The 14,712-nt window shown below is 41.7% G+C and overlaps 1 protein-coding gene across 1 annotated transcript in view; it reads right to left on the bottom strand.

Moving 5' to 3' along the window:
- CLCN7 (chloride voltage-gated channel 7) overlaps positions 1 to 14,712 on the bottom strand; it is a 101,808-nt gene that overhangs the window by 58,281 nt on the left and 28,815 nt on the right. The window contains exons 5-9 of the mRNA XM_082260006.1: positions 13,184 to 13,316; positions 7,863 to 7,972; positions 7,682 to 7,762; positions 4,977 to 5,039; positions 2,574 to 2,657 (exon numbers count right to left, since the gene is read on the bottom strand). Of these exons, the coding sequence (XP_082116132.1) occupies positions 2,574 to 2,657; positions 4,977 to 5,039; positions 7,682 to 7,762; positions 7,863 to 7,972; positions 13,184 to 13,316 (471 nt within the window). The remainder of the gene's footprint in view (positions 1 to 2,573; positions 2,658 to 4,976; positions 5,040 to 7,681; positions 7,763 to 7,862; positions 7,973 to 13,183; positions 13,317 to 14,712) is intronic.

A 14,712-nucleotide genomic window follows, 5' to 3' on the forward strand; every position in this document is an offset into this window, starting at 1 on the left:
AGCACTCAGAATTTGGTGCAGCTGTGCATGGTAGCCAATCAGCTTCTAACTTCAGCTTGTTCAATTAAGCTTGGACAATAAAACCTGGAAGCGGACTGGTTTGCACTCTCAAGTTTTAGTAAATCCCCCCATGCGTATCTAATCCCAAGAACAAACAAAATGTAATCTATTGTAGCTTTTTTTTTTTTTTAAGATGTGGTGGCTGCCTTTGTTTCTTTGTTTAAGCTTTTATTCCTTTGTATACACCCGATGATGCTACCAATAAAGCCAGTCATTGATGGATCGAAATTCAGCTGTTTCCTGATGAACCGGCCAAATTTAGATCCATCTATGGACAGGCTGGTTGTACTGAAGTTGATCCATCATTCGACTTCATTATAACAAGCCTGTGGGTTTTATTTCATTTGAACACTGCCTGTGGCTATAGCCACCAGCAGTTATTGTATTCTGATGGCTGGGTAACCTCCCGCTGTCAGAAAGCACTAGCACAGCAGGAGGGATTCAGTGTTGAAGGAATGAAAACCACATAATGTAGGACTTGCCTAACACTCCCTGGCCTAGGGTGACAACGCTCCTACTTTATTGTAAGAAGGGCGGAGCAGAGCTGTCACCCTAAGACAGGAATACAATAGCCACCCCCTTTCCTCCATTGCAAAAACAAGGGTTCTGTAGCCCTCAGAGATAGCTGGGAACAATGGAACTGATAGCAGTCTGCAGATGAAGATAACACAGAAAGGTGTCAGCAGACATTATTTTAGACAGAATTAAAAGATATTCTTTCACACTTACTGAACAAATTTAACAAAACATACATACACTGAAGAAACCACACATACAAAAGCTGAATTCCATGTTTGGATTTTATAGCATAGTTACTTTGGTTCAGCTTGGACCCATGTAACAATGCATCCCATATCTGTGGAAGAGGAAAATCACTGTAGCTGTCTTCACTACTACAGTGATTACCACCATCCTCCAGGTCCTGTGCCACCTAGTCCAACAAAAGGCGGCCTTGTATTAACCACTTAAACCCCGGAATATTTTACCCCCTTCCTGACCAGGGCCTATTTAGCGATTCGGCACTGCGTGACTTTAACGGACAATTGCGCGGTCGTGCGACGCTGTACCTAAACGAATTTGACGTCCTTTTTTTCCCACAAACAGAGCTTTCTTTTTGTGGTATTTGATCACCTGTGCGATTTTTACTTTTTGCGCTATAAACAAAAAAAGAGCGTCAATTTTGCAAAAATAACAATATTTTTCACATTTTTTATATGAAATTCCCCCAAAAAAAAAAAATGTAAAAATCAAAATTTTTTAACATTTTAGGCCAATTTGTTTTATGCTACATATGTCTGGTAAAAAAAATTTGCAAAAAGCGTATTTTGATTGGTTTGCGCAAAAGTTATTGCGTTTACTAACTAAGGGAAAGATTTTTGTCATGTTCGTTGGGTTTTTTTTCTTTGTGTAATGGCGGCGATCTGCGATTTCTTTTGCGGTACTGCGACATTGCGGCGGACAGATCGGACCCTTGACTGACATTTTTGACACTTTTGGGGTTACCAGTGACATTACTACAGTAATCAGTGCTATATATATGCACTGTTACTGCAAAAATGACACTGGCAGTGAAGGAGTTAACTGTATTGGAGAGGGAGGGGTTGTGTGTGTCCCTAGGGGTGTGATTCTAACTGTGATTAGCTGTGGCTTGAGGTGTAGGAACAGTGATCAATGGTCCTACATAGTAGAACCGTATGATCACTATTCATACACAGGGGAGACTGACAGGCGGCTTGTTTACATTAGCCGCCTGCCTTTCTCCTGCTCTAACGGACGATCGCGAGTGACCGGCGGACATCGGGTCCGCCGGGCACACGCGAGGGGGGGTCCGTGACCGCGTGGGAGCGCGCCTACGGCGGCGCGCGCTCGCTCCCTAGACACTCACAGGCTAGCGACGTAGCCCTACGCCGCTTTGCCTGTGAGGGGCTGACTGCCGACGTAGGGAGTTCTGTGAGGGGTTCCTGTGCGATCCCAGGTGTTCACTATGGACCAGGGCGGCTGATCAGCAAGGGGCCTGTAAGACATCAGCGATCACTGTAGAGGTGGAGATCACTTCAAATCTCCGCAGGGATCCCACCGCTTTGGCACATACATACTTACATTGGACCAAGCTGGACCAATGTAACGATGCTAAAAAATCCAGACCTGGAATTCAGCTATATGGACGCTTCTATTCTACTGCCATGGCAACATTATGTAGGGAATGCAGCTGAAAACATCTGGATGGCTTTCTGATATACATTAAGTTGCTTTCTACATTTCTCCTCATTTCTGTGTAAAATGTCCTAGTTTTCAGTAACTGGCATTTATAAATATCTTAGATACACCAATAAGATTCACAACATTTTTTCTTAGGTATGCTGCTGAAAAATGAAAAGCTAAAAGCTGACGGCTGCTGTGGGCAACAAAGGAAGTTCTAAAATGTATACATCAGGTTATTCTGTGAACCTATGGCGCAACACATCGAACAAAAGCCACAGAAGGAGATCTGGTTCCTGTAAGATAGAGCTTACCTTAAAGTCTTTCTTGAGAGACGTTGACCTGCCTTGAGAAATACCGGCTGCCACCACCGCTCCAGAATGAATCATCGGCCCTTCCTAAATACAGAAGGAACACCAGTCTGCACAGCGCTTTTTTATTTAGCCTAAGAAAAATATAAAATACCAGGATGCTGGACTGCTTGAACAGGTACAGTGCCTGTGCAGGACAAAGCAACAGGTTCACTTAAGTGCCATACTCCCCAGCTGCAAATTCTCATACAGGAGGTCATGAGCTTACACAGGGTTGAGCACTTGCTCTCCTGATCCTATGTCACAGGACAAGGAGCCTGAGCAGCCAATCACCAGTGCTGTCACCTGAGACTCTCTGAGAGCAAGGGTCATTAGTCACAAGCTGCCCCATACCCAGAAGTACAATCTATTCCTTTGCTCCCAGAGGCCAATCTAAGAGTGGGGGAGTATATACTGCTTGTATTCCTACCATTAAAGTGAACCTGCTGCTTTGCCCTACATGAGCATAGCACAGGTTTGATTTTATCTGGCCATACAAATTACCCTCTATTTTTTTGATCTATGAACAACTATGTAATGCCAAATCCTGCCTGCAGACAAACTGTACTTATATAACATAGTGTTGGTAAATCTAAAGGCTATTATACATGGACTGTAGCCAGCTTTATGGATTGTTTACACAGTTACAACTGTTAAACAAAAGGTTTTTATAATAGATTGCAGCACAAATGCATGCGTTTAACCTGCTTTTCCTACAAATCAAATACATCTCTAATAGGTGAGTAAATATAAATGTGCAAACTAAGCAAAAATATTTAAATAAATACAAAATTCAATAAATACATACAAAAATTAAAATTAATAAGTAAGTGCATGTAATAATCCGGTTCAACTCAATAAATCAGTAGATGCAGTAAAAGTTCATAAAATGTTTGAAGAAACTGTGCAAAAGTGCTCAAAGGTGATCAGGTGAATTGATAATCTTAGTGCTGAAAGGTGCTCATCAGTGTCAGCCAGGGTGCCGCTTCCCCTCTTGCACCACCACTCACCACAAATGAAGACAGAGTGGCAATAAAAATAGGCAGTAGTTAGTATTAGCCAGAACTTCCTGGAACGCAGACCAACGTCCGTTCCACAAGGAGACAGGAAGTGACGTACTTGGTTAAACCGGAAATTACGTCAATGCGTTTCGCACTCCATCCCGAGCATCATCAATGGACATCCAGGATGTCCTGAAACCCTGGTCGGCGTTCCAGGAAGTTCTGGCTAATGCGGTCTACTGCCTATTTTTATTGCCACTCTGGGAGTATAACTTGATATATATCAATAAACGATCCTTTTACAATATCACACTATGATCTTTTTATTTCGTCTGGGCTGAGCTTGCCAAGGAAAATAATTTTGGGCTTTTGAACCATAGGTTACTGCTGGATGACACCCAGGACTCCACACTCATTATTAAGGCTGCAATTGGCCCAGAGGGGGTCCTAATTTCTGGTGAGTGGGGGTGCAAGAAGGGGAGGGGCACCCTGACATGGATGAGCACTAAGATTATTAAGGCACCTGAGCACCTTTGCACAGTTTCTCCAAACATTTTATGAACTTTTACTGCATTTCCTTATTTATTGAATTCAAAAGGATTATAACATGCACTCACTTCTTGAACTCAATTTTTTATGTATTTATGAATTATATTTTTTGTATTTATTTATACATTTTTGCTTAGTTTGCACATTTATATTTACTCACCTAATATAGGAATCTAATATAGACATGAAGGAACAGAGCTGTTTTTGTGCATCATCTTGCTCTGGAGGATCCTGGATTTACCTGGATCGGGTCAAGGCTGATCTCCATTAGATTCTTAAGGCATTTGTGATCACTGTGTGAGCAGTGATCGTCAGGATCTGGTAAGAGGCCAATTGGTTCTTTCAGTGTGGTGGAGGTGCTTACTGTTCCAACTATTCTATTCTAGTATTCACTAGTGATGTTACATCCCCACGTGTCAAGGTGTTTTCTGTGAATATGGAAACTCTATATACCATCTGAGTGTGGATTCATCATATATTGTGGACTATATCAAGCGCTGCATTTTTATTTATATAATATAGGAATTGTTTGCACTTTAAATGCTGCTATACATTTTCATATAGCATTTTTTTTAGCATATATTTTATCCATTTATTTGATCTTCCCTAGCAAGCACTGTTTTTTCTATATAATTTTTTTTTATTTTCCAAACTAGGTGAACAGCAGCTGCTTATCTTATCTAGGAATCAGCCCCGCGTGGGTTAATATGTATTACTACATCTCTAGGACCTGCTGTGTTCAGAGAAACCCAATACAAAGGATACCAAACCTAGCCTTTAAAAAAGGCATGCACATTTTTTCTTTGTTTTTACTTACCTTGCCCACAGCCAGCCCTCCGACTACAGAAAATATGACTCCACACACCTTCACCACCAAGGTCTACCAAAACACAGAGAACAAGATATTAACAGATGAATGCAGAAAATATATAAATAAGTGATAGAGGGGGGAAAAAGGATTTTTTTTAAAAAACTAGGTTCGTTTCATTGTAGTACCCTTATTCCACAGCGAGAAGCCCTGAACCAGCTGTGGTCAACCATTTTGACAGAAGAGGCCTCAAGAGCCGCACATAACATTCAGTAAATGTAATGCTACAGAAAGCTGTCAGACATGCAACAGGAGATTGCCAGAGACTACAGGCATGCTACAAGTGATGGCCAGAGACTGCAAACATGCTTTAGGAGTTTATGGAGACTGGGGATGCATTATATGAGACTGCAAAAGATCACGTTCACTACAGTCCTTTTAGCAATCAATGCTTCCAACATGTGTGCTTTCTACAAGTCCCTTAGAAAATTATTGTGCTACATTTGCGATTTCTCCCAGCAAGGTCCATTATAAAAGACCAGAGGCAAAAAAAAAAAAACATATAGACCACCGGATAAGGATCATCTGAATCGGCTGCTCAGGTCAACTCCCAGGGAGGCATATAGGGCACATGGGGTCCATATACATGAGGAAGTAACAATAGCACATAGCGTAGTATTGTTTTAAAAAAAAAAAAAATGTATTTAAAAAAAGGTAGTGCACTTCCATGTAACATGAGAATGCCAGGAATAAAAACAGTCTCTCCAGATAGCAATAGGGAAGCAAACGCCACGACGTTCGTTTGCTTGAGCCGGCTTGGGGGCGTGGTCATAGCGTCTGGTCCAGCATGCATTATTTTTAAAACAATATTACGCTATGTGCTATTGTTACTTCCTCATGTATATGGACCCCATGTGCCCTATATGCCTCCCTGTGAGTTGACCTGAGCAGCCGAGTCAGATGATCCTTATCCGGTGGTCTACAACTTTTTACAAGCGCTTTTTGGCTTTTCCATCCATTTATTTGGATAGCCAACAGCCTCTGGTAAGCGCCCATTCCCCTTTTTGTGTTATCCCACTGGCGGCTTCCTCTCATCTGTCGTGGAGGGACTGAGACACTCATCTGCATGCTGGGACTTGTGGTTCCACTTTTTTTTTTTATATATATATATATGTATATATATATATATATATATATATATATATATATATATATATATATATATATATATATATATATATATATATATATATATATATATATATATGTGAACTTTTTTTTGGACTTGGTACTTATTTAGAATTATGGTTTCACTGATTTAAGTTTCACTTTGACACATTATCGTAAGCGCTACACGTCTTTTATATATTTGTTTTGGACTTTTTTCTATAGATCTGTGAAAGCTGCTTACACACTTTTTTTTTTATATCACATTATCAAATTGTCACATTTGTAGCGCAGAAATTCCGTTTTTTTTTTTTTTTTTTTTTTTGTTTACAACAGTGATATTACCAAGAACTGGACATCCCTCCAAATTTGATGAAAAGACGAGAAGAAAACTGGTCAGGGAGGCCAAGAAGCCTACAGCAACAATAAAGGATCTGGGAAGTACTGGCTGTGTGGTACATGTGACAACAATCTCCCGTATTCTTCCTATGTCTGGGCTATGGGGTAAAGTGGTAAGATGGAAGTCTTTTCTTACCAAGAAAAACATCCAAGCCCGGCTAAATTTTGCAAAAAAACATCTGAAGTCTCCCAAAAGCATGTGGGAAAATGTGTTATGGTCCGATGAAACCAAGGTTGAACTTTTTTGGCCATAAAAAACAGCACTGCACATCACTAAAAGAACACCATACCCCCAGTGAAGCATGGTGGTGGTGGCAGCATCATGCTTTGGGCTGTTTTTTCTTCAGCTGAAACAGGGGTTTTAATCAAGGTAGAGGGAATTCTAAACCGTTCCAAATACCAGCTAATATTGGCACAAAACCTTCAGGCTTCTGTTAGAAAGCTGAACATGAAGAGGAACTTCATCTTTTAGCATGACAACGACCCAAAGCATACATCCAAATCAACAAATGAATGGCTTCACCAGAATAAGATTAACGTTTTTGAATGGCCCAGCCAGGGCCCAGACCTGAATCCGATTGAAAATCTGTGGGGTGAATTGAAGAGGGCCGTGCACAGGAGATGCCCTCACAATCTGACAGATTTGGAGTGTTTTTGCAAAGAAGAGTGTGCAAATATTACCAAGTCTGATGTGCCATGCTGATAGACTCATACCCAAAAACACTGAGTGCTGTAATAAAATCAAAAGGTGCTTCAACAAAGTATTAGTTTAAGGGTGCGCACACTTATGCAACCATATTTTTTTAGTTATTTACTTTTACTTCCCACCACCTAAAAGATTTCAGTTTGTTGTTCAACTGAGCTGTACAGTTTATAGGTCCCATTAAAGGTGGAAATAGTTCTGAAATTATTTATCTTTATCTCATTTTTTTACATCACGGAAACCTGACATTTTAACAGGGGTGTGTAGACTTTTTATATCCACTGTTTTTTATAATATATATATATATATATATATATATATATATATATATATATATATATATATACATACACACACATACATACATACATACATACATACATATACACACACACACACACACACACAGTAGATAAGAGAGCGAAAGAGATTTTTTTTCACTTACCTTAAGTCGCACAACATGTGGAATTTTCACACCATTTAGGAAACACTTAATCTGAGGAATGCCGCTTCCGGCTGCCACTGGCTGTAAGGCAGAACAAGTAAATAGGAGGTATTAAACTTAAAGAGACTTATGGTAGCAAGCCAAAAATCTATAATTATTATAATAACCATCAAAGTCTTACCTCCACGAAGGCGACAATTAGTGACCCGAACATGACAATTACAGCGTTTAAAGTCACCCACAGCAGCAAGGAGATAGAGAGTCCTCCTTTTGCTGTATACGTGTCGATATCTAACAGAGTTCTGGATAAGGACATTAAAATAACCTACAATAGCAGCTACATGATTTTATACATGTAAACAAAAACTGGGGGTTATATATTCACCTTTGTGAGCTAGCTACTGTTGCTGCATTTGGTTTCACCAGCGCTCACTTTCTGTAAGTGTACGATTTTATACATAAATACGCATGAGAATTTTTTGAGGAGCAAGCAGAAAGGTATTTTGAAAATCCTCACATACAGTGCCTTGCAAAAGCCATTTTTCGTGTTTTGTTGCCTCACAACCTGGAACATGGATTGTTTGAGGATTTGCATAATTTAATTTACAGAACATGCCCACAACTTTGAAGATTTTTTTTTTTTTTATTGTGAAGCAAACAACAAATAGGACAAAATAACAGAAAAAGTTAATGATCATAACTATTCACCCCCCTAAAGACAATAATTTGTAGAGCCACCTTTTGCAGCAATCACAGCTCCAAGTCGCTTTGGATAAGTCTCTATGAGCATGCCACATCTTACCACTGGAATTTTTGCCCATTCCTGCTTGCAAAACTGCTCCAGCTCCTTCAAATTGGATGGTTTGCTCTTGTGAACAGCAATCTTTAAGTCTGACCACAGGTTTTCTATTGGATTTAGGTCTGGGCTTTGACTAGGCCATTCCAACACATTTACATTTTTCCCCTTAAATCACTCAAGTGTTGCTTTAGCAGTGTGTTTGGGGTCACTGCCCTGCTGGAAGGTGAACCTCCGTCCTAGCCTCAAATCATGCACAGAGTGGTACAGGTTTTGCTCAAGAATATCCCTGTATTTAGCACCATCCATATTTTCCTCAACACTGATCAGTTTCCCAGTCCTGGCTTCTGAAAAACATCCCCACAGCATGATGCTGCCCCCGCCATGTTTCACTGTGGGGATGGTGTTCTTTGGGTGATGCGATGTGTTGGGTTTGCGTCAGACATAGCGTTTTCTTTGATGGCCGAAAAGTTCAATTTTAGTCTCATCAGACCAGAGGACCTTCCTCCATACATTTTGGGAGTCTCTCACATGCCTTTTCCCAAACTTAAAATGTGCCATTTTGTTTTTTACTGAAAGTAATGGCTTTCTTCTGGCCACTCTGCCATAAAGCCCAGCCCTATAGAGCGTACGGTTTATTGTCCTCCTATGTACAGATACTCCAGTCTTTGCTGTGGAACTCTGCAGCTCCTCCAGGGTTACCTTAGGTCTCTGTGCTGCCTCTCTGATTAATGCCCTCCTTGTCCAGTCCGAGAGTTTTGGTGGGCGGCCGTCTCTTGGCAGGTTTGCTGCTGTGCCATGTTCTTTCCATTTAGTTATGATAGATTTGATGGTGCTCCTGGGGATCATCAAAGATTTGGATATTTTTTATAACCTAACCCTGACTTGTACTTCTCAACAACATTGTCCCTTACTTGTTTGGAGAGTTCCTTGGTCTTCATGGCAGTGTTTGGTTAGTGGTGCCTCTTGCTTAGGTGTTGCAGCCTTTCAAAAAAGGTGTGTATATGTAATGACAGATCATGTGACACTTAGATTGGACACAGGTGGACATCATTTCACTAATTATGTGACTTCTGAAGGTAATTGGTTGCACCAGAGCTTTTTATGGGCTTCATAACAAAGGGGGTGAATACATACGCACATGCCAATTTTCTGTTTTCTATTTCTAAAAAATAGTTTTATGTATATATTTTTCTCATTTCACCAATTTAGACTATTGTGTTCTGATCCATCACATAAAATTCAGATTAACAAAACATTGAACTTAAAGCTGTATTGTAACAAAATAGGTAAAAAGTCAAGGAGGGTGAATACTTTTGCAAGGCACTGTAGAACTCATCCCACTGTCAAAAACATTCAATCTGCTGCAGGCAGAAAAAAGCATTTCCTTAGTCTCCTCTCCTTTAATGATCAGACTGCAACATTGAAACCTTGTAGAAATTCACAAGGCCTCGAGAGGTCAGACATACATGGACACCATCAAGAACTTTAGCGTCACCAGGATTTACATGATTGTGTCATCTGAGCTGCCATATCAGTTCAGGATGTACCTGTGTGATACATGAACAAAGGTGGTGTCATCCTTCTGGAGAGAAAGGCAGATAAAGGCAATAACAGCTGCAGAATCCTGGTGTTTTGGAAATACATAGTCACCGTCAGGTTAAAAAAAAAAATAGACACAAGTCCATCTAGTTCAACCAAGAAAAATAAAACAAAAGAAAGAAAAAGAAAAAATGATACAATCCTATATACAGGTGGTCTCCGGGTTACAAACAACTCCTACTTACAAGTAAAGGAAGACAATAGGAAGTTAAAAAAGATCTCCCCCTAGGAAGGGAAATTCACTCCTGTAAGTTCTCAAGGGAAAAAAGGAGTTTCCACTGAAGCTTTATCACCAATCCTTGTTTCCACAACAACCCAAAATTTTCTAAATCCAGTTGTCATAGGAAGAGAAAGTGAGGTGAAATCTTCTGAACAGGGGCACAAACAAGAAAACCAGGGGTGTTAACCCTTTCCCTAAGCTAACCAAAAAACTTTTTTTGGCTGGAGCTACACTTAAAAAATTTTTACCTAGTCCGACTTATAAACAAATTCAACTTAACAAACCTACAGACCCTAGCTTGTTTGTAACCCGGGGAATCGCCTGTACACAATCCTATACCCACAGTTGTTCCAGAGGAAGGGAAAAACCCCAGCACAGCATGATTCAATTTGATCCAGCACTATGGATTCCGCCAGTTGTACTCCCCCCTAGTATGTGTGATGGATGCATATTCTTAGCCCCTCAAGTGCATAAAACTTTACATTTATCAACATTAAACCTCATTTGCCACATAGTTGCTCAATGAAACAGTGCATTGAGGTCGGCTTGCAAGTTGGAGACATCCTGTAAGGACATTATTCCACTGCATAGCTTGGTGTCATCTGCAAAGACTGAAATTATACTTTTAATCTCAGACCCTATATCATTTATAATGATATTAAAAAGTAAGGGTCCCAACACTGAACCTTGAGGTACACCACTAATGATCCTAGACGATTTAGACTAAGAATCATCACACACTACTCAGCCGCTGAATTTGGTCTTTTAGACAGTTTTCTATCAATTTAGAAATGGATTTTTCCAAGCCTGTACACCTTACCTTACACATTAGCTGTGTACTCACTTACAAGACTCTTATATTAAACCAATCTGCACCCCATCATTATGACAGACTGCCCATCTTACCACTCCAGCAGCTTTGAGTCCTCAAGATACTAGCAGATGTTTAACAAGGACACCAGGCATGCTACATTCAATAAAAACCACCAGACGTCCCGCTGGGTTTTTTTTTAGCTTCTGTGAAGGAAGGTGATCTCTGCAGCTCACACAGCTCCTGGAAGGGCATCCACCTTCTCTGGGTCCAGCAAAATGTGAGAGGGCCCCTATATGAGGACCACAGCCATATTACCCATGATAAATGCTTAGGGGCTCCCGACTCAGGCTGACAAGGCCCAATGAATTAGATATAGGAAAAAAGTACAGCGCCAAACATTAAATTTGCATCACTAACATCAGTAAATGGAAAGACTAATCAAAGTCCATATAAAGTCCGTGAAACCAAGTGCTAAGGGTCAGATGTGAAATAAGATGAAGATTCCAACACTGTAGTAGAGACCTAAATCCTGGAAGAACCCCGTGCTCTAGTGTAGTAATTCCCTTACCGGAACATTAGACCCCCGATTAAGGAAGGTCAAATGGGCATGGATCAAACACCGCCAGACTGGATAGGGTCCACTCAGATATCTGGCATCGGGTTCCTCATGGTAAACTCATCATAAACGACATTTCCCCACTCATTCATGCTCCACAAAGGATGGATAGATGACTATACCCTCCAAAAAAACAAATGGGGCTTCAATAGTGAAGTATGCACGTTTATTTGAAAGAAAATAATGGATAAAAAAACTCACATGACATATGCTTGAATCAAGGCATGTATGTATAAAGGCCACAGCTAGAGGCGTGACTGCATATATCCATTATTTTCTTTCAAATAAACTTGCATACTTCACTATTGGAGCCCCATTTGTTTTTTTGGAGGGTATATTCATCTATCCATCATTCATGGAGCATGAATGAGTGGGGAAATGTCGTTTATGATGAGTTTACCATGAGGAACCCGATGCCAGATATCTGAGTGGACCCTATCCAGTCTGGTGGTGTTTGTGATCCATGCCCATTTGACCTTCCTTAAATCGGGGGTCTAATGTTCCGGTAAGGGAATTACTACACTAGAGCACGGGGTTCTTCCAGGATTTAGGTCTCTACTACGGTGTTGGAATCTTCATCTTATTTCACATCTGACACTTAGCACTTGGTTTCACGGACTTTATATGGACTTTGATTAGTCTTTCCATTTACTGATGTTATTGATGCAAATTTAATGTTTGGCGCTGTACTTTTTCCTATATTTCTCTCTGGTTTGATAACACCTTTGCATGAGCAGGCTTTCTCTTGTCCATCAAGCGCAGCTATCTTCCCTCTTGTTTTTTGTTACCAATGAATTAGATGCCGCTGACTAGTGAGGGTGCAGGCTGGGGAAAGGTTTGCCCAGACCCAAAGCATGCTGTAGAAAGAGGAAGAGATCGCCCACCCCCCTCAGACCTCACCCAACCTAAGTGGTTAGCAGGTAAAAGCAGCCTCGGCTCCATTCATTCAGGCCACGCACCCAATATGTTTCGCTCTGTCCCTGGGGCTTAATCGTGGAGAGCAGAACATATTGGGTACATGGCCTGGATGAATCAAACAGAGGCTGCTTTTACCTGCTAACCACTCGAGCCAGGCAAGGTGTGCAGCAGCCAGGCTATATCCTCCTCTTTCTACAGCACCACATTAATGTTGGCATGGATCCTGGCCACCAATACATGAGCAACTGAGATGCAGTCCACCTGCCCACCAAGTTCTAGCCTTGCACCTCCAATTCAGCCTCAGCATAGAGTGGCCTGTAAATGTAGAGGAGTAAGAGGGCTCATATGATAAGGTAAGAAGTAGCAGCCTGCTTCTGAGCCCATCTACCAACCCATCGTATCTTTCCTGGACATCTCAGTTGCCAAAGCACTGCATCAGGGTTGTCAGGAGTCGGAGAGCCAAATATATGAAAATCATCAGTTCTTCATGAGCTGAAATACATAATTTATAGACTTTTTTTTAAATAAAAAGATACTGCTTTTAACGACTTGGTATTTGATATTGGCCAGCTGCTCCACCATGATGTCAATAAAGCATGCGATAAGCCCAGTCAGAATCCCGATCATTCCACAGATGACCCACCGCGTTACTTCCACAGTGCGGAAAGCCTGGGGCAAAAAGAAAACACCATTAGGCGAGTAATAGGAGAGTAACCATTAGGGCTTTTGTCAAGGCTTCTGCTCGTGTCCAGTGAGTTATGCATCCAAGTCTACGGGAATACAAAGCCCACTTAAAGCAGTTCAAATGCAGGCCAGCTGGAGGTCAACTGCTGGTCAAATTCACCTGTCAGTGTATTATGATAGGATTCAGTTGGATCTGCTCGTCACTCAAAGACTCTGCTTCCTGTCAAAGCGGAATTTCACCCTAAGGCCCCTTTCACACATGTGGACCTGAACGGATGCCCCATGCATCTCTATGGGGCAGCAGATGTCAGCGGAGACATGTCCGCTGACATCCGATCCGATCCTGTCTGTCAAATCCGGACGGATGGAAACCCTATTTTCCCTCCGTCTGGCAGATCGGATGAGAACGGACAGGCGGTCCATTCTCATCAGATTCCCCCATAGAGGACAGCGCGGATCTGACACCTCCGACTCCACACACAGAGAGGATCAATCCCCCGCTGACAGAAAATGGAATGGACAGGTGTGAAAGGGGCCTAAAGTGAAAGTTATGCTTTATGCCCTCCTCCCCCTCCCCCCTTTTGTTTTTGAGGGGGTGGGGGGAGCAGATACCTGGTTTTGACAGGTAAAAACCAGCTCCCAATTCCGGTCCGATCGCTGCTGTGATTCACCAGAAGTTCTACCCCCCAACCTTCTGAGCCATGTCACAGGTCCCAGAAAGGTGGGGCCATTCACAAAGCGCAGTGGGCAGCCGACAGTGAAGCTGCAAGTAATCACAGCCGGCTGCCCAATGGAAACATGCCGGTGCAGGGACCTGACGTCTGACAAAAAAAAAAGAGCAAAAGAGCGGAAGTTCCACTTTTGGGTGGAACTCCGCTTTAAGATAAAAAATCTTCTGCCTTTACAACTCCTTTAACCACTTTACCCCCAGCCACTGTGCTGCTACTGCGGCACAGTGGCTCGTTATCGTCCAGCGACGTAGACCTACGTCGCTGGACTCCTCCCCCAGTAGGCGGCGCTGAACATCCGATCTGTCCCTGGCTCACTCAGTCACCCCCCCCCCCACATGTTAGTAAGCACCAGGCATACATTAACCCCTCCCTCTCCAATAAAATTAACCCCTTCCCTGCCAGTGTCATTTTTACAGTAACAGTGCATATATATAGCACTGATTACTGCAGTAATGTCACTGGTACCCCCAAAAGTGTCAAAAATGTCAGTCAAGGGTCAGCTCTGTCCGCCGCAATGTCGCAGTCCTGAAAAAAAAAAAAAAAAAAAAAAAAAAAAAAAAATCGCAGATCGCCGCCATTACGCGTTAAAAAAAAAAAAAACACCAAAAATTACAGAAATCTTTCCCTTAGTTAGTAAAACGCAATAACTT

Source organism: Pelophylax lessonae, assembly GCF_965119305.1.
Source record: "Pelophylax lessonae genome assembly, chromosome: 6".
Classification (NCBI taxonomy): Eukaryota; Metazoa; Chordata; class Amphibia; order Anura; family Ranidae; genus Pelophylax; species Pelophylax lessonae.